The 24,669-nt window shown below is 36.7% G+C and overlaps 1 protein-coding gene across 1 annotated transcript in view; it reads right to left on the bottom strand.

Moving 5' to 3' along the window:
- Nucleotides 1-24,669, bottom strand: part of CARPA (Carbonic anhydrase-related protein A) — a 676,873-nt gene that overhangs the window by 392,203 nt on the left and 260,001 nt on the right. The window contains exon 4 of the mRNA XM_089595651.1: nucleotides 19,518-19,613. Coding sequence (XP_089451777.1) covers nucleotides 19,518-19,613 — 96 coding nt within the window. The remainder of the gene's footprint in view (nucleotides 1-19,517; nucleotides 19,614-24,669) is intronic.

Genomic DNA, 24,669 nt, shown 5'->3' on the forward strand with positions numbered 1-24,669 from the left:
TGATCGGCTGCAAATGTTTTGCGGCTTTCAATGACGCCTGGATTGAGGCGCGCCAACTCCTCGCAGAGGAAAAGCGTCACCACGTCGAGGAGGCCCACTGCCAGGGAGAAAGAAGGAAGGCGGACGCCGAGGCTCAGCAACTCCGCCAGGAGGCCGAACGCCTCCTGACCAGGGCCCATGTGGTCCAGGCACAGGTGCCATGGACCACCGCCCGCCCCGTCTGCTGCTATATGTGCGGACTGCAGGGGGTAAAACGGTCCAAGGAGTGCCCGAGGCGCTCCAAGCACTTCCACTACGAGTGCGTGAATGGGGGCTGGACCCGTAAGTGATACGATCCTAGGAGCAACTAGCCACGGATCGACCGCCCGAATATGATTTTGTTTTGATTTACCTATTTTTTTTTCTTTTTTTTTCATTTTTCATTCCTTTTCTGTTCTTCTTTCTCCACTCACGGCAATAAATAGTGCCTTTTTTAAAAAAATAAAGCCAACGTTGTATTTTCTTTTACCCGCCTTTTTCCTTTTCCCTCCATTAGTTAAAACCCCAGCATTCATAAATGGCGCCTAGGAGGTAGAGTTTAATACTCCGGTATGCAACGTCTAGTCGGGGGGTGTAACGGTGCCCCACCGTTAGGCCACATTAGTAGGCTAGGGCAGGTAGGAAAGCAGGGAAAGGGGGAAAGAGTGGAAAAGGGCCTAAGTGGGAAAGTGGAAAGGGAAAGTAGGGGAACGGGAGAAAGGGCCGAGAGAGCGGCAGATTAGCTTGGGCCAGCGAACGCGCGTAAAGCGAATTTTTCCTTCTTTGCCGACTCTCTTTGTTTTTTCCGTTTTTTTGGTGCGGGAAGTTTTTGTTGGAGCGATAACGTTTGGAGTTACTTCAACGTCATGGAAAGTGTTGGTGCCGTGACTCGGTTCCTGAACCCGTTGACAAGGTCGGACCACGGCCAAGCCTGATGACCTTGACCTCCACACACAGCCAGTAGGGACGCCTACTGGCCTCTGCAAACTCACGCCAACAGCGCCTAGTTCCACCTATCCAAGGCATCTACGAGGAGCAACTTCCCCGCATCGCGTAAGTACCTGCCAACCTGCAGTCAATTGTAACGGGCAGCGGCCCTAGATTAGCCCACGTAGGTCTGCCCGGTTCGCGTTTTTACGCCGCGAGCACGTCGAGCAACCGTGCTCGACGTGCGAGAACCACACTTACACCCGCGAGTACGAATTGTAATCTCTTATTTGTTTAATTGAATATATTCCTTATGTTAAACTTGGTCGCAAGTGCTTCCTTTTGTGTGTGCCCGATTCCCTTATGTCGTACTAAAGTCGTTGCGAGAGGCGACGACGTGCAAGGTCGCCGCGATACTCGTCACCTGCGGAGTCTTGGAGAGCGAGACCCGCGTATAAAGTTTTATCGGAGGTGTCGCTGGGGCTACCGGGGCAACACAGGCCCGGTCGAGGTTGCCAAGTCCACCTCGCTTCTCCGCATCGGCAGCACCCCGTAACAATATATAGCCCGTTGTATGCATATACATATAGGTTTAGCTTCTCCTTTCTCTATCACTGATGCACACATTTGGATTCTCATGTCTTCCTTACTCATCTCCCCATACCTCTCTCCGCGAGCCGAGCCTACAAGCCGCCAGCCAATAGAAAACGTGTGCATAGTTCCTCTGCTGGCCAGAATGGATTGGCGCTCAATTTAGCGCCAAAACATTGACATACTCTTTAACATAGGCACTGGCAATCTCCCTACTAATCTCTGGCTTAAAAAATATCCACGATCATTGCAGCTGGTTTGACTGTACCATTATTTTATACATGATACATTTAAAAAAAAAGATATTTAACACGTAACCATGTGAAAAAATTACATCAAATGGCATTGATATGATATGTACAAATGTCCTAATTTTTTGGGTACAAAAGATTCCTCTAAGGTAACTCATCAAATTTTTAAGTTTTACATAAATTTAGAAAGAGGGGATGAGGTGTGCAAGAAAGCATGTATATGAATATATCTACGTAAGAAAAATAATTGCTAGTTTTACTGTACACATTAGCGTTCCTGTCATTTCTCTTATTTTTCCCCCACAAACTATGTAAAGAACGTCCTTAAGTCAAAAAATCATTTTAATTACGAACGAATAAAATCGGTTTTACAGACGTATTATAGCGATCTTGCTACAGTTTAAAAAAAAAGCCAACTTTGGGGTCAAAGCACTTGGCATTGAACAGTATGATCAGAGTTAATCATGACGTTTATATGGAAAAATACGCTAAGCTGAAAGCTTATTTAAAAACTAAACATTGCACATATTTAGTACTTAGGACTCGGGGTTCTATATAGTACAAGAAAATAATGTTTACAATCAGTACAGGTACATTAAAACAATAGCAAAACTATTAGCCGTAGCATTAATCAGATAAGTCGATTAATACGCAAATAAAATTAATAACTTAATGAATAGCTAAACAGAAATAACAGCAACAACAATTACAGATAACAAATTATTAAAAACTTATATACGGATTAAAGCAAGAGTAACATAAAAAAGCAAAAAAAAACAAATAAATAGATAACTAAAACAAGTGTAAGCTAAGAAAGTGTTAAATTTGTAAAGGGGTTAAGTAAAGAAGTACAAAAAACGAGTTAATAAAACTGATACAAAATAAAACTGATAGTGGTAATTAGCTAGTCAACAAGTTTGTGACGTAGATATGTAATATTGCGCTTTCTCGTCCTGTGACACGTAGAGTGTCCTGCCCAGGGCACTCCCGAAGCAACGCTCGGAGACACTCAATTATTACCAATAGCTGCACTGGAAACAACACGAATGGCACTGCACCTAAAACGCGAAAAATACCACCGCTTAACGACGCTCGTGGCTCGGCCAAACTCAGCTCGGCTCCTGGAGACTCTTACCTAGAGAAAGCCCCGTCGAGGGTAGCCCATCAGGAAGCAAGCTACTCTCCTAGAAAGAAACGAGTCCCACGACCTGAAAGAAAACGCTGTCTGGCAATGGCCTGTAAATAATGACACGAAAGGCGGATTTCTCGGATTATTAAGTTTATTTTATTCGTTACAATAATTACGTGGACGTCTAGGCCCAGAAAATCTCGTCGTGATCCAGCGCTACGCCACGGCACGAATTTTGACAATCACGCTTCTTCTCTCTCACCTGCTCCCACTCTAATGATTTCTTCGAGGCACGATCCCAGGGGCCAGCTCCCACGGCTCGCCCTGGCTACACGTGGCCGATACACACACACATGCTCCCACGCACTACTTCTCGTGACAACACTACACGCTACTTTACCTCGGGGTTTACCATCTTACTCTCTTCTTCAGCGACTGAATCGGCTGGTGACATTGACTTTGCAGTTGACAACTGATGACAGCGGTGATGGTTCCTCGGTCGTCGAGCACAAGGTCGGATATGGCTGGCTGATCATGATCGCTGGCTCTCCTTGTCCTTTTCCTCTTCCTTCTCGTTTCTCTCTCTCAACTACCAAAATCGCGAAAAACTCGGGAGCTTTGGTTCACGAGGATGCTACTACAGAAGTGACGCGTTAGACCCACTAATCACTGCAGCCTCCCGCATTACCACACTATATCTCCGTACATACGTACATCGACAGTCATACTAGCTACTCCTGCTCCTACACATATACTCCTGCTCATACACATACACTCGGACGCGATGCTGCTAACAACAATAGATGACGATACTTTTGGTACATATTTGAGGCGTGGTGGTTATAAGCATACATACGTATGTGACAAGGTACTACAAATTCTTATTTACTAAGTATATGTGTGTGTGTTTTCGTATGCCGTAACTCTTGATGCATGTATTCCTGCAACTCTTTTGTCCATTTTTCTCTCCTTGGCGCTACTCTTGTACTCGATTACTCTCACGTAGCACATGAGACACACAGACCCGGGCCTTCATTAGCTTCTTGTAAATAGAAATAGATTTTACCTTAATGACGCGTTTTGGTGCTTAATTCTGTAGGGTCAGAGAAAAATGATTTCGTTTTATTCCCCTCATATAGAATGAATAGCTCCCTGAGTGTTCAGTCTACTTCGAAAAACGTCTGAAGGGTACATAAAAAATGTAAAAAAAAAGAAAACGACGGTTACTTACCCGGGTATGCTAACTGGCAGCATACTGATCCCTTGGTTGGTGACTCTTGCTCGCAGCGCTGTTTGATACTCTAACATTAAACTTACACCTAGAGAGGAATAAGTAAAAGAGAAAACAGTAGGTACAAAAAAAATTCGAAATTTCTGCTACGTCCTATTTCGCTGTCCAATACGTGTGCAACGCGCTTCTTATTTCCATCGCGAAGGACAAACACTACCGGTGATTTTACTGCAACGATCTTGTACGGTCTCTCGAACTTTAGCGCTAGTTTTGCTGATAATTTCTTTGCGGCGTCAGACTGATGATGAGTATGCTTTATCACTTGCATACCCATGCTAAAACACACATCGCAATGTCGCCAATTATAATGCCTCTCCCGTTTTGATCTTACATCTTTAATGTGCTTAGCCACTAAGTCGTGCAGCGCATCCAGTCGCTTAACTCGATCCTCCCACGCATGTGGTAAAATCCGCTTGATTTTTTCTTTAGATTCGACCTCTCGGCACAGACTTTTCACTGGATTTGGATTTCAGCCGTAGTTTAAGAACGCTGGCAAAACATTTAACGTCGATTGACTTGCAGTGTTAACCATGTGGTAAAACTCATTCACATGCAGATCCCAGTTGCGATGGTCAGCGCCTACAAAAATAGCTATCATGCATCAGCCTTTATAGCTTTACCCCCACCACTATATGTTATCCATTAATCACAATCGTCTATAACCTTCACGTTAAGGAAATAATGATTCATTAGTTGAAAACTTTTCTGTTAAATTTTTTAACCAAGATTTCTTTTCATCATCATCTTTGGTAGAAAGTTTTTGATACTTCACCTCATTGGTGAATTTCCTTTCAGCTGGCTTATGCGACATAGCGATAGAAGTCTTTTGAAGAATAAATTTTTTAAAAATAATTAACACTTTTTTTTTTCTCCTTTGATTTTTTTTCTGCCCATTTCTCTGTGTGTCTCTTCTCAAATTTTGCCCACTCTTCTTGTCGTCGTTTATTATCTTTTTCTTTGCTCTGCTGACCTTTCTCCATGATGGTTGAAAGACAAATGACGTTAGCAGAGCTATGCATGAGCTTTTATAGCTTTATATGAATTTCTTAACGTCTCCACTCGTTGGACTGTATTGAACAATATCATCGTGTAGAATTAGGCAGTAGGCTGATGTATTGTCGGGAAAATTAGCGTGAGATTTAAATTCTAAACGTTCATCTGCTGGAGCATTTTTTAATGAGTCACTTTGCTTGGAGCAATCGATCACAATCAAAGGTGCGACGTTCAAAAAATCATATCTGTTTAACAAAGGTGCGGGGGATTTACCATAATATGAATTCTAGAAATGAGCATACATGTCATACAACAGTGCATACTGATTGTTTGTTATATCGAGATTGAGATCATCATAGGGATAATATTGTGAATTTAAATAGAGTCTCACATTTCTTATATTACAGTGATTGAACTTGCTAGCACTAGCAGCTCCATGATTCTTTCGGTTTGTTTAAAAAGCCAGTATAACATAACGTGGCTTTTTCAACTGATTCGACGTATTGACTGTCCAGATATGCTTAGATATGGTGGACAAGAGTAAATATTCATAAAGCTCCCAAGTACGGAAGCTCATAGATATCAATTTGTCTTTTTGCAAATAATTGACCAGACGACTTTAATAAGAATCTGACATCACAACATAGGGCATAAGCCATCCGAGCTTGAGTATTAATATTTTAAACTCTTCCCAAGTCGGTTGTTCATTAGCATTTGCAGCAGAAATAGCACCTTGAATAACTGCATTTAAATTATTTCTTGATTCGTTAGTATTAGTTTATGTTTCACATTGACCACAATTTTACGATAATCTTTCGCAAAACCTAGAATCATGCTGAGGGGAATCAAGACATCAAAGCAGCTGCCCTCCGTTAGACTTTAAGCGTGAGTTCCATTCTAACCTGCATTCTTACTCAATACATCTTGATATGGACTGAGTGTTAACCAATTTTTCATGAGGGTTGTTAAACCCACATTTTTACACTTATCTATCATGATAGCGTTTATATCATACCTAATTTCTTAAAATAGGTGGCAAATGGCATTATTCACTAGCTCAGTATTCGTAGTTGCTGTATTTTCGTCTGCTTTAATTAATTCTCCATAAATGTGTAACGAGCTGCGAGATGGTAGAAGTCATAGGTCTTGATGTTTAATTGATATACGGACTTCATCACTGTTACCATAAGTTGCGGAGGCGTATGTCTGATGAGCATGAATCTTATAGTATGCTATGGAGTCATCAAAGGTGACAGGAGACTGAATGCCTAGAATTTCTTCCATGTTTTACGCAACAACACAAGAATATGCAAGTTAGTTTCCACCACGGCCTTTTTTTATTCTTAATCCTAAACTTTTCAGAAACTAAGTATTTTGACGAGTCAGTTGTCTTTGACGTGTTGACAGTTGGACTGTTTGTTGTCGACTGACTGCTGGAGCACATGTTGAACTATTTATATAGCTTTTAGTGTTGTATACAATCCCCATTATGATGAAGGTTTTATATGTAACCTCACGGTTATGACTTCTCCACGAAAGTTTACTAAATTACTGTCCTGATTGACAATGCGTTGTTGTGTGTAGTCGATGACGCGTCCAACAATTGATAAATAGATAATTTGTGATGGTACTTCGATGATTTTATAACCTGCTGGAAAAAATTCGTGAATCGCCTGAACTTTTTCTCCGTTTATATAGGCTCCAGTAGTAATATTACACTTAACTCTCAGTGCGTTAACTTTGAGAATAGCCACAGGTAAATCTGAACTGTGGGTAGTGCTACCTTCAAGAAGACGTTCAGTGAAACCTAAGAGGTGAGCTATAGAATCTTTTGGTCTAAAATCAATCGTATGAGTACAAGTAATTTCGCTACGGAGTGTATTATTGTTGGGTTTGATATCAATAGTTATATCGTTAGGCTGTAATGCGTCAACTAAAAATGACTCGATATCTCGAATTTTGTAGCTGCCTGTTGGAAAAACGACTACTTGATCAGCCACGTAAAATTTATTACTACCGACGTCAATATTTGGAATCGAATTGAATGTTAGGAGTTCTACTAAGCCAAGAACGTAGTTATGTTTCGATGATAATTCGATAGGTGGAAAATATAGTGCTTCCAATACAGAAGAAGTTCCAGACAAACTTAGTGTCAGCGTTTCTTCCATGACTCCTGGAAAGCGAATGAATGATTTTACGCTATGATATTACCTTATATACTTTTTGAGATAAATTTTAAGCACAATTGACCACAATTGTGAGAATCATAATCTTGATATTTTACGCGGTTATACTTGCTATTGCTAACTCCCGAGTATAGCATTAAATCGATGTGTGGTTGTAGATTATCAAAACTGTCAAAATGGACAACATTATTACCGCGTTTTTGATACGCCACTTTTACATTTCACATAAATACTCCCCAGAAATTAGGGATTTTTAACTTTTTAGCATATTTCGATAAATCAACATTTGTTAGAGCTCTAGCGGGTAGTTTTACTTCAAGCTTTTTTTTTTTTTAAACCTTTTCCAGCATATGGCTTTAAGTATACACCTAATCCAGTTTTATATGGTTGAAGTCTTAGACCTTTTCCAAGTGCAACGGCCTCCATAGTTTTATTGTGTCTTTGGCTTTCTTGAAGTTGCTGTTTAGCAGCCTTACTTGCACTTATACTTATTAATATTCCAGCTACACCATTAGCTAGTGCACTGGTTGTACTCAAACCAGCAAATAAGGGTATTAGAGGTAGAGCACCACCAGTTTAAGCAGGGAGAGGTAAGATACGTGGTATTTTTACACTTTTATTACCACCTGCTTTCTTAACTGCACAACGTGCCCTCTTCAAAGCTGAACTAATAACTTTGGGTGCATGTTTGCTATTTATTTTCCAAGATGCAGCCATAATAACTGTACTCAAAGCAGTGCAAGGTTTCTTTCTCTTACTTTTCACACCCATACCTAATTTACTTTTAAGCTTCATAGTACTCGTGATAGTTAGAGCAGCTGCTTTTTTCCAAATACTCAAATCTCCTGCCTTGACACTTCGCCAAGCTTTTTCGGCTAATACTTTATCTGATGAATTTCTGGCCACGATGTTTTCTCGATTCTGAGAATAGGCTATATCGTGTTCCTTGCACGCTGCGTCTAGTGGATTTATTCCCTGATCACCTTGAGCCAGACGTTTGACAAGTTTAGTGCCAGGATCGCAGAGCTGGTAGCCTGGTATGTATAATTCTACAGGTAAAGTATTTATAACCCTATTCAAAAGATCACGTTCTCTTGCGCGATGAATGATCATCATTCTTCAGTGGTTGAATCACGACTAAGCACCTTTGTCTAAAAACATTGTATTTATAGGGTATAAAACCATTGCGCATTCAATTATCACATTAGTCGTTATCTAGCCATCATACCATGCAGACATGCAGTTCAAAAAGCAAACTATAAAATTGCAAGTTCCAAACTTTGATGCTATTGTAAAAGAGGAAAAGCGTTCGAATCGACATGTTGAATGACTCTCAGACAATATTCGAGCCGTATTCTGTGATCCATTCAATTGTGGTAAGACACACAGTCTACTAGCACTAATAGTAGACCCCAACCGATTAAGGTTTGAAAACGTCTATTTGTACTTAAAATCGCTTAATCAGCCAAAGTACAAGTTTTTAAAAGAGCTGCTGGAGCCCTTAGATGACATACAATTTTTTGCATTCAATGAACATGAAGCAGTAGTATCTCCAGATAATGCACTACCCAACTCTCATGATTTTTGACGACATAGCTTGTGAAAAGCAGGATAATGTAAGAGCTTTCTACTGTATGGGAAGACACGAAAATGTAGACTCTTTCTATCTACGCCAATCATACGCACAAGTATCAAAACACCTTGTAACAGACAATGTTAATCTTTTAGCTCTATTTCGTCAAGATAAGCTGAATTTGAAACATGCGTATGACGATCATGTGAACTCTGACATGTCTCGTATACCCAGTTCAAAAATCTCTGCACAAACTGTTGGAATGATGATGAATATGGTTTCGCTGTCATCGATAAAGATAAAAATATGAACAGTGGTTGACATCGCAAAGGTTTTGACAATTATGCTATAAATATAATGAAGCATCAACATGTACAAGGGAGAAAAAGATGTTCTTCATCAGCTGATGAAGGCCAGAGAAGCCGTCAAAAAAAAATATCAATTATTGAAGTTTGGAAAAGATAAGGTCGAAAAAGCTCTCAATATGACCTTTAAACCTATTACTGATCCTCTTCGGAAAATTATCACTAAAACAAGGACAAAAAAAATGATTCTGTAATTCCTAATAAGCCACTACCCATCAAACAAATGGAAAAAGAGAAATACAGCGACGATGATATGATGTTTGAGTCTGCTGTTAGTCAAAGAGATGATGATGATGATGATGAAATGAATGTTACCATTCAATTTCTTGACAATGTGTATTTACAAATAGTTCATGAAAATAAAAGAGATTTATTAGATTTGGTTTCTGGAATGCGAAAACAAGGTGGATCATACAAGCTTGGTAATTCATCGATAAACTTATAATCAAATTCACATGGGTGAGTTGAGCTTTCCAATAAGTGATGGGTTAATGGAGCTACTGGTGAAAAAACATCCTGATAGATCTCGCATGAGCCAAGATGATTAGATGAAATATTACTTGCTTTTGAATTCTTTCGAAACATTTTTTTATGTATGAATAATGAAAATCATATATGAGAGTCTTCGATATGACGAGTATGCTCAGACCAACATATATTGGTTTTCTCACGCTGATTTCTGTACAAGCAAGCTGAATAGCCTCAAGATTTTCCGCAAAAATGGAGCGACTGTGGAAGTTTGGTTCGGCTATAAGTGTTTCTGCACTGTATCGTCCCTCCCACTTGTTTACGAGTTTAACATTTACTCGCTTTCGCTCGTTCTCCATGGTCTTACCATACACAGCGTTGATCGTGGGTTTGAAGAAGAGCTTTTCAAACTCATTTTTACTCTGCTTCCTCTTCTTCGTGTTCAGATCAACGTATGGTTTGAGCCATGGACTTTTTTTAAAACGCAAGACTCTACGAACTTTTTTGAACACTAGTCCATGTGCGAGAGCCTGCTTCAATGCCTTATGATGTATGACACATCGCTTTTTATTATATAAAGTTGTTATAAGCTTTTGCTGCCTGGAGCGAGGCGGAGCCACATGTTGCGGACAGAGAGGCAAATCCTTGTGTTCATCGTGGATAGCTACTGGATATTCCATATCTACTTCTAGTATGTGGCCATATCCATCATCATCTGGTACATCGAGGAAATTTGACTCTGTGTCAACCCAATGGAAGTCTCTTTTTGGCAACGGCTGCATCATTGCCCATCCATACAAGTTGTTTGCATCAAAGTACATGAGATATTTGTCTTCAAACTCTGGATTATAATCCTCCATAAACTCATTGTTGGCTTTGGCGTAGCGGTTACAGCACTGGCTCACACCTCCTCTGATGCCTTTTTCCACAAACAAAGCATGTCTATATCTGTGAGTAGCTCTAATTCAACTTGGGTGAGCTTGAGTATGGCGTTCCACGTTAGACCGGGCGTGGTATAATAATGTGCAGGATCTAACTCATATGCTGCCAAGCATGTGGAGCAAAAGTTCTCAAAGACATCTGCCAATAGCAAAACGTCAGTCTTCAAGTACAGATCAGAGTTTTCTCTGATTATTTGAGTCTAAAATGTTCTCCATACATTCTATGCATGCTCGTAATCTGCATCTAAAATTTTACTATCGTTCAACTAGCTGTGAAATGCAGCTTTAGAGGAAAGCTCTTTTCCTCTGAGTTTTTTCAAGGAACTCACATAATCGTAAGGGAATACACCCTTTCTTAGCAAAACTTTTGTCTACTCCTCACTATATACACGTTGAAACTCACTGCTAGTGATGTCACACTTTTCCAGGTATGATGCCAATTTTTCCAAGGAGGAGGGCATGAATCGAAACGAATCGATGAATTTAAAATTGATGTCACTGCCCTTTATGTGCTTCGTGAATGAAATGTAATTCTCCTTGTTCTCAGCTAGAAGATTGACGGGTCCCTAGAAGTCTTCACTGGTGGCCAACTTTTTGATGATAAAGTGCGAGTCGTAGCCATTGAGATTGTGGAATATCACAGGAAATGAATCTTGAATTCTGATAATTAATGTTGCAACTTTCGTGTGCAGCACCTCCAAATTTTCTGATCAGATGACAATGCTCTTGCACTTTCCTCTCATTTTTTTCAAATAAACTACCACAAATATGACAAGCTTTAGCTTGTCTGAACTCATTCTGTTCTGTTTGAGTTAAGATCATTGACTTTAGATTCTCATATAATTCTTGCAGGTAACTTGCAATAGCCCTTAGTTCTCGAACAAGCCACTCTGCTGGAGTCTCCATATCATCTTCTCTTTGGTAACTCTTGTAAACTGATTGGCTGTTGTCAAAGCTACATTTTACATAATAGCCTACAGTAAAGGCTTTATGCTTCTGATATGCACGTATGTTATTCTCCACAGGCTCAAGTAAACACTCCAAGTCCGCATAGATGATGTAAGGGACTTTTTCAGCAGAATTAAAGTTACTGAACTTGATAATGTTGTTTCCTTGAATTGGTAGCTTTATTCGACACTTGTTTACATTAGCACAGTCAGTTTCATGGTTTTTGAGCTTATCGTCACTATAGAAAAAATGTAAACATCTGTCACAAACCTAACATTTCCACTTATTCTTAGATATTTGAGCTGCCACTAGCCTGGACAAATTTTTAATCCATACATAGTAAGTTTTTAGTTTTGAGACGTCTTTATCCTCTTCTTCTTCTTTAATAATCTTATGTAATACATTAGAATTAAAACAAACTTAATATAAAGTAAAACATAAAATTAAATCTCAAAGATAGTTAGCACAGAATACCTATATAGACATAAACTGTAATCAAGTATCCGATCAACGCTAGTTAAATAGATAAAATACCTTCCTCTTGAACAGACAAATACAAATATATTAATTAGCATAAAAAAATAGGATGTATATTTTTTGTATGTAGTTTACCATCAAACTTATGGATTATTCAATAATCAAGTATCTGAAACTCCACAATGTTATCCGTATGGTGATCTCAATCGCGATATGACTAACAATCAGTATGCATTGTTGTATGACATATATGCTTATTTTCAGAATTCATATTATGGTAAATCCCCCGCACCTTTGTTGAACAGATATGATTTTCTGAACGTCGCCCCTTTGATTGTGATTGATTGCTCCAAGCAAAATGACTCACTGAAAAATGCTCCAGTAGATGTGCGTTAGGAATTTGAATCTCGCGCTAATTTTCTCGTCAATACATAAGCCTACTGCCTAATTCTACACGATGATATTTTTCAATACAGTCCAACGAGTGGAGACGTTAAGAAATTCATATAAAGCTATAAAAGCTCATGCATAGCTCTGCTAACGTCATTTGTCTTTTAACCATCATGGAGAAAGGTCAGCAGAGCAAAGAAAAAGATAATAAACGACGACAAGAAGAGTGGGCAAAATTTGAGAAGAGACACACAGAGAAATGGGCAGAAAAAAAATCAAAGGAGAAAAATAAAAAGTGTTAATTATTTTTAAAAAATTTATTTTTCAAAAGACCTCTATCGCTATGTCGCATAAGCCGGCTGAAAGCAAATTCACCAATGACGTAAAGTATCAAAAACTTTCTACCAAGGATGATGATGAAAAGAAAGCTTGGTTAAAAAATTTAACAGAAAAGTTTTCAACTAATAAATCATTATTTCCTTAACGTGAAGGTTATTGACGATTGTGATTAATGGATTACATATAGTGGTGGGGGTAAAGCTATCATCATTCATTTGTTAACCGTTATGGGGCAAGGTCAGAGTGGACAGAAGAGAGAGTACGATAGGAAATATAAAGAGTATGAGAAGTTCATTGACAGGTATGTTAAGTGGACCAAACAGAGCGAAAAAAAATCAGAAAAAAGTAATAAGAAATAAAGATTGGGGAGAAAAGATTCCAAAAATGTGATAGTGAAAAGGTTGTAAGCAATAAATGGATTACATCTTACTAATATATAAAGCAAAGTCGCTAAGACCGTTGTAATCGCTAATCGTGAAAACTACTGAACCGATTTTGCTGAAATTTTGCACACTGATTCATGATACTTCCTAGATGGTTTAAGTATAGTTTTTATCTTAAAAAATTTAATAATAATAGCAATAAATGAGCTCAAAGTTTTGCAAAAATACGCCAGCTTTTCACTTTAGTTCAGTAAAATCCGCTAGGTGGCGTCAACATAAAATCGAAGTTACCTGCAACATAATTAAATAAGTGTGGTTATAATAGGCCGGAGAGTATCCTTAGCTGTATGGTCGAGCTTCGGCAGCTCATCAAGCTGTTCAGAGAATGCTGGTGATAGTCCTGCAGCTGGGTATCCCGGTTACGGACGACACTCTTCTCTAAGGGGGAAGGAACCCATGTCCCTTCACCCTGTATCTCGACGAGTGCGATCAAAGAAAAATAAATTAATTCCAACCGATGCCGTCTCTGCCAAAATACCAGGAGACATATCTAGCCAGAGCACAATCTACCCCAACTCTTCAGAGTTGTGTGGCAGTCCCACCATCCCACCTGGTGTAGTTGAAGAATTTGTGGCTACAAATGTAAGCAAGAAAAAACAGCTCTGATGGGCACGGGAAGCCACAACGGCTACCTTCTTGGTAGTCGCGTCCCTAACGCGCTTACCCACATGTTCCCGTCTAAAGATGAGCAATTAAGCAGTTGGTTATCCGGGGAACGACCTGAGACGAGATATTCTTTGGTCAGTGGCGTACCTCCCTCCATCACAGTCTCCGTACATCGAGACTCCCAGGGTAAAAATCAAGCAACCCGTAGCCAGCTCTTCATCATCAGGAATAATAATAAAGAATAGCCTGGAAGTTTCACCACTGGCACTTTTTAGGGCCATTATAAGTATTTACGTTCCCTACTTAACCATCAATTTCATCGGTTCTTTTTAGAGGCCACCTTAGTGTAAACTACCTTGCCAACAAATACATTTTTATTACCATTTCCGGAAGCGATTTGTCAACTAAAAGGCTATATTAACTAAAGACGGGCACTATTAAACAAAGTCAGCTATTCACTGGCAGACGTCACCTGCGGAGTTGTTCTTCGCAAGGCTGGAAAACCCGGTGACCGACGACTCTATATTACTCTCTCGACTCTAAGCATTCAACTAGGAATCACTGATCCTCTCCAAGGTCTGCGCTGGGCAAACCTATAACAGCTATAAAGGAAAAAAAAACTTGAGCCAACGGGACAGCCTCCACTGGACCAGTATCACTAACCAATCTCCCCATCTAAGATCACCAAAACAACTAAATCTGCAAAATAAAAAAGGTGCTTTAGACACCAACGTCTTTGACGTTGTACCGGGAGACGTTGGGAAAGAGCACTACAACTAGCCCCAAAGCTTCGGACTTTGTAATTTTTCTCCCAATCAGTCTGGGTCTTCAACAGTAAGCCAGAGAAGATCACCCTGAGGTATCCAGGCAGTCACAATTGCTGTTAACTGCAGTCAAAAAAGAGTTAACTTAAGAAGCTCACCGGTCTTTTTTAGGGCCATCGGACGTCGAACTACCTTGCCAACAAATGTATTAAAATTGACAAAGTTGACTGAAAATAGCCTTTAGGGGTCATAAAAGTCGTAAGCATACCAATAGTCGCAAAAGGATATATTGGAAAGAAAACCTTAAATGTATCTAATGAATACAATTTGAGGCGTCAAGAAACTGACGCAGAAAATTTATCGAGATTGAAACAGCAGCGTCAAAATCGTCAAAACTTAAGAGTCCATTACGTGAGAGATCAGCTTTTCATTGTACCCTCACAGCAATCTCTGAAATCTTTAAAGATCCTACTTCAGATTTTTTAATGAGTAGAAAATGTATTTGTGTTTTTGTGGCAATAAAAATGTTGGGTTTAAGGTCCAGGACTTCGTTGCTCTGGTAATAAAATTGTGAGATATGAGAAAAAACAATTTTTTTTTAATATAAATTTTTTGGGGGTTTTAAATCTTAACAGCTTTAAAAAATAGCCCTTTTCGTAAATTACACAGAAGAAACCAAATCAACAAGTTCTTATAGCCAATGATTATTTTATGGCATAAAGAACGCACAGTACTTTTCAGCATAATTATTTTTTTGAATTTGTACACCTTATTATTCGACCAAATAAACTATATGGATTCCGAAAAAATATGTTTTTAATAAGAAGATTTTTGTTCTGAGATGTATCGGGAATATGTGTAAAATTTTCTAAATAAAAATGTTTCACATTACGTGTCAACACACTACGGTGTTTTATTTAGTAAGTCTCGGGCGAAGCCGAGACGGGGGGCTGCTAGTAGTTGATATGCAAGGCTTTAAACATCCTGCCGATGAATTATTTCTCAAGGAATTAGCTATGCTTCCACTCCATTCTGACGGTGAACCTACAGTGTTTTTCTTCAAAGAGCTGTTTTCATGGCAACGACTCTCAGACAAATATAGAAGAGAAAATTTATAATTAGAACGCTGTTTTTATAGTATACCTTCGTAGTCGGGAAATTTCCCGTACAACACTATAGGAACAATTTTTCAAGAACACCTAAAAAATGCAAGAAAAGTGCATGTCTTTGTTTCATTGAGAAACCAACGGTTGGAGAGATTCAAATTCTTTTTTAATTTTAAATCTAAAAAATTTTAAGACGCTGCCTAGGTGAGGTTGCAGCATGGCCAGGCATGGGTGGAGAGAGTGGAGAAGTATGCAATAGCACCAAACTCTGATGGAGAGGAAAGGTTGCACCGTACCTGCCTACCTACGAGGCCATAGCTGGCCTTGGAGCGAGGATAGAGGGGAGATGGCCCCGTATCTGCCTAGCTACGAGGCCATGGAAGGCCTCGGAGCGAGGCCAGGGGGGAGGTGGCCCCGTACCTGTACAGGGACTGGGCTTGGCCCCGTACCTGCCTAATTTACCTACTGGTTATATTTTCTTAAGCTACCCCAGTTTAAAAAAATCGTTTTACGATTCACGGAAGCCGAGATGTCGAAAATTTTTCGACCACAAGTCGTTTTGAGCACGCTGTATAAAATTTTAAATCAGCCACGCGCAAGCAGCTGCAGCAAAAGGGTTCCCTTGAGCCTTGATCGGGACAGTCACCACGCAAATAACTCTCACTATTGCACTGTGTTTTTGATGAAAGTTGGCACTTAATGACCATCAAATATTTTTTCCCTTAAAATAGGTCTTAAAGAGGAACATGTCCAAATCTGAACTGCCTATGTTTATCAACAAAGCTGTGAGAATGAAGACAAAAAAAAAATTTTCTTGGCTTTTAGGGGCCGTAGGGCATATTTTTTATGCTTTTCAATTTTGGAAAAAATTTAAAATTTTTGTTGAAAAAGGTCTGGTAGGGATGACACTTATATTGTTAATAATATTTAATTTGCAATAAAGCGTTCTTCTTGCAGCTTATTTAACCACTAATTTATTACGAAAATTGTATTAATTTAAAGGGAAATGTTAAGTACAACTTTTAACAAACAAAATGAGCTTTCGTTAGACACTGTAGGATTGTCTAAAGACCCCAGGAATTGTCTGGAGATCAGAGATTTCCACCAATCTTAAATTTTTTATTTTTTATTTTAAAGCTGAGATGATTTCCAGGAGATCTTTGGTTGTCAATTAGAAAAAAAAAATTTCTTTTTTATTTAACAATCAATTAGTAAAAATGTTATTATTTACCTATTCACTTTTTTTTGCAATGACAGATAGATTTTTTATCCATATAGAGTATAAAATACTCATAACAAATACTTTACCGTTAGTTGAAACACAAATATGTAGAGGTTAAAACATAACATAACATAACATAACGTAAATGTTAATAACTTAACTTACTGTGAAAAAAAAGTTTGCTGGACTTTCTTAACTTTTATTCAAAAAGTTTTTTCTTGTAAAATTTTTTTTCTGAAAATAACTTTTAGTAATCTCACAATCTACAGCAAAAAAACATATCCCTTTTCACCATCAACAACTAAAAGCTCTTAAGATTGAGTGAGCTCACCATTTAAGCGAGTTAGCTTAGCGATTTTTGATTCTGTATGAATCCACTTATTTGTGAAAGAATTTTTCAAGTTGCAGGCAGAAAAAGCCAGTACTTCTTATAAACTTTTGAAAAGCAAAGTCAACAGCGAGTTTGAATTGGAAACACTGCTAACGTTAATAATTATTCACACAGTAATTTAATATTTATCTCTGTCATTTACAAATAAACGTTACAGTTTTTGCCCTTCCATATAATATTGATTCAAGCATAGCATTCAATTTATTTGACCTAATTATCTGCTTCATACGTAGAAAATGACTTATGGAGTACGATAAAATCAAGCAAGTTAAAACCACTAGATTAAGAAATTGCTCTGTGATTTTCTACACTATGACATCAAAAGCATGACTTAAACAATCAATACGACCCTCTTATTTTGAGTTGAAATAGTAAAAAGTTAGCTTAGAATATAATGTGTACTAGGTAAACTCTTAGATTAGGAACCAACACACAATTAATGTCAGTGATTATATATGTTGGAGAGCGGGTTCTTTGCCCAGTGTAAAAAAGCAAAGTGGCTCGGGTTGCCAATTCTATAAAGAAAAATATAATGTATTCATTTTTACTTTTTTAAGGAAGTTGTATTTTCAACCTCTATGCCTTTCACTTATGTTGATTTCAATAACTAACGCAATTTTTAAATTAACACTCACAATTTTTTAATTGTATTTCAAAGAATTTAAAGCACTCTGAGATGAGTTGAACCTCAAGCTTGGATACAAAATAAAATTATATTTTTAACTTTAATTTTTGCCAAACTGTATTTAAAAAGATTTAAGTTTTCCTGCACAAATTCTCTTCTACGCACACTTGGTTAGACTAGAGTGAATTATTAGTACAGCCGCGGGGTGTTAGTCCTGGGCTCTATGCCTATCGTGAAAGAGTCACTTAGGGCTAGGTCGTCCTCGGGGCCCTTGGGTGTCTTGAGCACAGCTCTAGTAATCAACCCAGGTACTTCGCCCAAGGAGCGTCGTCGCTATTCCTAGTATCTTTACTACTTGATCGCTCTCTCTTGCTTGGCTCGTGCGCACCACGGTTAGTATCAATGCACGGGGGATTTTCAGGTCCGGGTAGGCAGCGGATCTCCGCATCCCACGTTCGCTGGAGGAGGAACATATTTTCTTGCAAATCAGAGCCTTTTACAGCCAACTTGCAGATAATTCGCCGCTGCAATCTGCGCTATATCTCTGTACACTATCGATTATACATATTCGCCGATAATCCTTGCATATGTATTATCTGGCTTGTTAATCGTAATTGACAGCGCTCATTATATGCTTCGCGCTGACTCTTTTAATTTTAACTTTGTAAATTGAATGTATTCTTATTATTTATTTTAAGAGAAAGGAAAACAAATAAGAGGATGTAAACAGGAATAAATAGTGTGTATTATAAATTTCTAGGTGATAAGAAATGCGCTCTTGCAATACTTATCATTACAAATGAAACTACCGTTTCCTAAATTTCTTTGTTTAAAATTATAATTTTTTTGATCTAACAAGATTGTACAAAAAATTTTTTTTAACTTCTATTAATTACATCAGACCAAAGAAAACATGAGTACGTCAGGGGACTTTGGCAAATAAAGTAAGTGTTGTGGGATAAAATAAACAATTAAAAAGGAAAAAATAAGAAAACATACGAAAATGGAAAAAAACTATATGATACATGACTATGCTAACCGTACTTGTTCATTGAGCTTTAGAGCGAAATACCAAATATTATCTCAAGTAAGAAAATATTTTACAAACTAAACTAGAAACGGTGCAGTACACTAAAAAAGGAATAACTAAAGATTCAGTATTAGATCAGTTTGTACTCTGAACCCGTATCATAAATAGCAACATTATTTCGAACTGGAAATTATTTAACCAAGTAGCTAACATTAATGACTTATAAAAGTCTAGAACGTTTTTTTACGGGAAAACATAATCATAATTAAATATTATCTTATTAAATTCTGAAATAGCCACATATTGCAATGTATTCCTTTATCCTAAAAATGAGCCCAAAGATATACCATTTTATATTCATTCAAAATAAATTGTCAGAGTGTATTGACTTAATTAGGCTTTTTCATAAATCAGTCATTCTTAATAAATAATCTTAGACTTACCTGAACCATGAGAGAAATTGCAACTAATCCTTGACTTTTATATTGAGCCTCACTCATGTTATGGTAGAGTTCAGCGTTAAAGCCATAAACTTGAATCTGCAATGAAAATTACTAGTTTCAGAATTTAACATACGTTAAAAAGTTGTTTTTATTACAACTTTACAAGTTTAAAGTTGAATTTAGCAAACTTTAAAAATGTATTTCAATCATTGATACCTTATTAAAGTAGATTTGACATACATAAACATACATAAAAATTATAATATATGATCACTTTTCTGTTTTCACCGATAGCCAACATCCTATTTACAAAAATAAGGCTCCTATAACTTAAGATAACTAGTAGTTCGTGGCATCCTTTCTCAAGTATGAAGTAATACTTCTCTGGCAGATAATATATGGAGGCATATGTATCGTGTACGAAACTATATATTAAATAACTTACTGCAATTTTGCTAAGATGATAGATTTAATTATTTATTCTTAGAAGCATACGGTAATAATGTGTTATTTAGATAAATATTTAAAAATTTAAGAGATAAAAAATTATACAGAATAATGAATTCAAAACCAACTTCTAGACTGATTTTTTAACGTCGCACTCTTACTTGTCACATACGCTTACGCACTTTCCTTCAATCAAGTAAATAACTCCCACATTCTACATACATATATTTTAAGAAATAGTTTGAAATGAATTCAAAAAATTTTGATTAAAACATGTTTGTTCAATCATGAAAAATCGATGATTACCATATTGTCAATTAAAATATATTTCAAACATCTTAATAACTTATTGATAATATGTAATTAAAAATAAAAACAACGGTACCATTCTAAACATGTGCAATTTTTAAAAATATCGCAACTAATCATGTCACCTTATATAAAAATCACGTAAAACTGCATTTCCAAGAAAATGATCCGTAAAAATATAAAAATTTTTTTGTATGATGGAACGATATAGGTTAAACGTACTCAACTTCTAAATAAATCCGCAAATAAATTATTCAATAAAATGAGAAAGAATGCTTTGATTATGCGTGAAAGCATATGTGTAGGTATATCCATACAAACAGAATGATTGCCAACGTTACAGTATATTTGCGTTTCACTCATACGTCTGTAATATTTTCCAACTAATTGTCCTTGACATAAGAAATCATCTTAGTCACGAATAAAACAATTGTAAAAGAATCAGAGGCGAAGGAATTAATCAATGTATTTATAAAACCTCGTGAAAATAAGCTACTAACGGGAAAAGGATTGAAAAATACAAAACTGCTGAAAAACTCTGAAAAAATTAAATAATTTCTTAAATGTTTATTGATATGTTTGTGTTAAAACTGAAAAATTAATAAATATAAAATAAATCTACAATATGTAAAAAAGCTACTATGACAGAAAATTTTATTAAAACTTACAACAGAAAATTTCATTATGTTAATAATTAATTATTGTACATAATAAATAATTTATCTGAAAAAAATTAAATTAGTAAACAGTAAATGAATACTTCAATTAAATTTTTTTTTTAAAAGCAAAGTTGATAAATATAAATTGAACATTGACTTATGTCACTTTTCTTTCAAGCGTGGGACCTGACGTGATAGTAAATATTCACTTTCATTAAACTTTTTTCGAGAGCCGATATTTTAAAATCGTTGATTAACTTCCAAGAAGACATAAGGAGTAATATAACTTGCATGTTTGGTGTTTTTCTACAATCAAATATGTTAAATTTAATAAAAACAGATTAAAAATCTTACAACTTGCTACATAACACTTAACATAGGTAAATATATTAGGTTCTTGTTCTTGCTTCTGATTGCTAGATTTAAAAGTACAGTCTTTTGTAAAAAAGAACTCATATCAAACAAGCAGCCCCCCCGAGAACTACAAAATGGAGCACCCTAGTATAATGACATTTTGTGTAAAACGTTTTCAATTTAAAATTAAACATGTATCCCTATCACTTCTAGGAACAAAAATCTTCTTGTTAAAAACACATTTTCTTGGAATTTATACAATTCACTTGGTCAAATAATAAGCTGTCAAAAAAGAAAAAATATAATTATACTAAAAAGTACCGTGCGTTTCTTACTCCATAAAATAAATGCTGGCCCTGCAGGGCCGTTAATTTGCATTTTCTCACGTTATGATAAATAAAAAGGGCTTTTTGTTTAAACTATTAACATTGGAAACTGAAAAAAAATATATAATTAGAAGATCGTTTTTTTTAATTTTATTTTTTTGTAACCAGAGCAAGAAAGTCCTAGAGCTTAACCTCTCTACTTTTTATTGCCACAATGAAAAAGTACAATCACATTATATTCATTTTACCTATTTAAATATCTGAAATATTTAAATAATTACTATCAGGGTTAAGATGAAAAGCCGATCTCTCACGTAATGGATTCATTCTCTGTCAAATTGGACAATGCTCTTTTAATCTCAATAAATGTTCTGCGTCAGTTTATGGACGCTAAAAATTTTAAACATTTAAAGCATTTGAAGTTCTCCTTCCTGGCCTGAAGTGATTTTCTCTGACCTAATATTATAGCACCAGGCTGATCGGGAGAAAACTACAACGTTTGAAGCTTTAAAGCTTGTTGTAGAGCTCTTTACCAACTTCTCCTGTTGTTACGTCGGAGACGTTGGTGTCTAAAGCACCTTTTTTTTGCTGAGCAGACTTGCGACGGACAACTTCGCTTATAACGTCTGCCAGTAAATGACTCACTAAGTTCAATAGTAGTCGTCATCATATAGTCTTTTAGGGGGCAAATCGTTTTCGGAAATGTTAGTAAAAATATATTTGTTGGCAAGGTAGTACAAACTTAAGTGGCCCTTAAAAGAACTGATGAGATTGATGGTTAAGTAGGGAACATAAATACTTATAATGGCCTTGAAAAGAGCCAGTGGTAAAACTTCCAGCTAATTCTCATTATTATTCTTGATGATAGAGAGCTCACTACGGGTAGCTTGACTCATACCCTTGGAGTCTCTGTGTATGGAGACAAACAGTGCTGGAGAGAGATATGCCACTAGCTAAAAAATATATCATTTTCAGGTCAGTTCTCAGATCACCAACCGCTCATTGTCAGTTGAACAAGTAGGCTTAAAGAATACTTTTTCTGTAGACATGCCGTTCCTACGAACCACTGAGGAGGCCGTTGTGCCTACCCATACTACTCAGGGCTATCTTCCCTGGCTTGCATTTGTAGTGAAAAATTCTTTGACGGCACTAGGCCAGATGGTTGAATGGCTCAAAACTCTGAAGTGTTGGAGCAGGTTGTTTTCTGGCTAGACACGTCTCCTGGTAATTCATTGGAGACGTTATCGTTTAAAACATTTTTTTATTGATGACACTTGTCAATCCTGGTGGGTCAGGGTGGAATTAGACGTAGGTCGCTTGTCCATTAGAAAAGAGTGTGGTCGGAAGCTAGGATACCCAGCTGCACGATTATCAACTCTTTTCTTGATGTGCTGCTGGTAATCGTCTATGGAAATCGTTGAAACGCTCGGACCTATTATAACCACACTTACTTAATTCTATTGCAGGTAGCTTCAATTTTACGTCCACGCCACCTAGTGAATCCTACTGAAGTAATGTGCAAAACTTAGGTATTTTTGCAAAACTTTGAGCTTATTCATTGTTGTTGTTACTAATTTTTTGAAGATAAAAACTATACTTAAATAATCTAGGAAGTGTAGCAATAATCAGTATGCAAAATTTCAGCCAGATTGGTTAAGTAGTTGTCGTGGTTAGTGATTACAACGGTATTAGCGACTTTGCTTTATACATTAGTAAGATGACAAAAAAGATAGGTCAAAGGTTGTCACTGTAGTGGATATAAGTAAAACAATTTCTTTTATCGTGCCTTACTTAATGACTTAACTATCTGTCTCCAAAAATTAGTTTTTAGGCACGACTGATAGTTAAGAGTGCCTGATATTTTTTCCAGAGCAAAATGTGTAAGTACCTTTAAAACTAATTGTTTTTGTGTAAAAAGAGTTTTGGTACAAAAAATTGCGATCGTGGACCTCAGCATCAGGGGTGTATGTATGTATGTATGGACGTAATCAAATTTTTTGATTAACTCATGCAACTCTTGGATTAGGCTGAAATTTGACAAAAAGCTTTATATTTTATGTCTTACGTGATGGTGTAAAGTTCGTAAGGTTTTCTCTTTCAGAAAAAAAATGGCAGTCATTTTACGGTGATTCTTTCAGTAAAAAAAAAAGTTTTTCGGCTATAACATTATAACGTAATATTTTCGAGGTTTGCTGTGAAAGACAAAGTTGTAGGTATACTTAAAATACAATTTTTTCGTACTGAAAATTTTCGTCCATGATGTAACCTTTGTTGTAACCAACGTTTTGTGAGCCAAAAATTGCTGAAAAATCGCAAGCAAGTAGTTTTTCCCTATTTTACTTATTTGTTTTGTACTTTGAAGTATGATATTAATTGTAAAAAAAGTATATCTCATTGAAATACAACTTTTTTCATGTGAAAAATTTTCACCCAGGATTTAACCCACACGTTCTATGAGCTGAAAAGTGCTTGTAAAATGTATAAATAGTCGTTTTCTCCCATCCAACGTTTTTGTTTCACACTTCAGATGATAAGTTAAACGTGATAGTTAAAGATCTTATAAAAATATGACTTTTTAGTACTCAAAATATTTAGTTATATTATTAAATTTGTGCTCTAAGTTACGGAAATGCCGAAAAATTGCGAATTTATTGTTTTCCCCCATCTTACATACTCGTTTTTTTCATTTACATTTCAGATAACGAAGTTAACGTAAGATTAATAGATCTTGAAAAATTATACCTTTTTTATAACTAACACTTATGTCTGTTAGATGAAATTAACGCAATAAATTGTTCAGAACACATACGATTGACACTCAATGCAAAGTGAAGGGCGGTAATCATTGTGTTCTAAGGCTTCCTTTTTTTTTATCTCATGAAAATCTGTACATTTTTTCATCAAACCGTACTAACTTTTTACATAGTGAGGTAATAACAGTAATATATTCCCTCGTATCAGTCGTGCCTTAAATGCAAAACGTAGTTTTTCCATAAATTTAGCCGCTTGATAAAGCTTAGTAGCACCTGTCATTTATCTAAAAAAACTGTTTGTGCT

This window comes from Copidosoma floridanum, unplaced genomic scaffold, assembly GCF_036245765.1.
Source record: "Copidosoma floridanum isolate Cflo_tuat_1 unplaced genomic scaffold, Cflo_Japanese_pri ptg000026l, whole genome shotgun sequence".
Lineage (NCBI taxonomy): Eukaryota > Metazoa > Arthropoda > Insecta > Hymenoptera > Encyrtidae > Copidosoma > Copidosoma floridanum.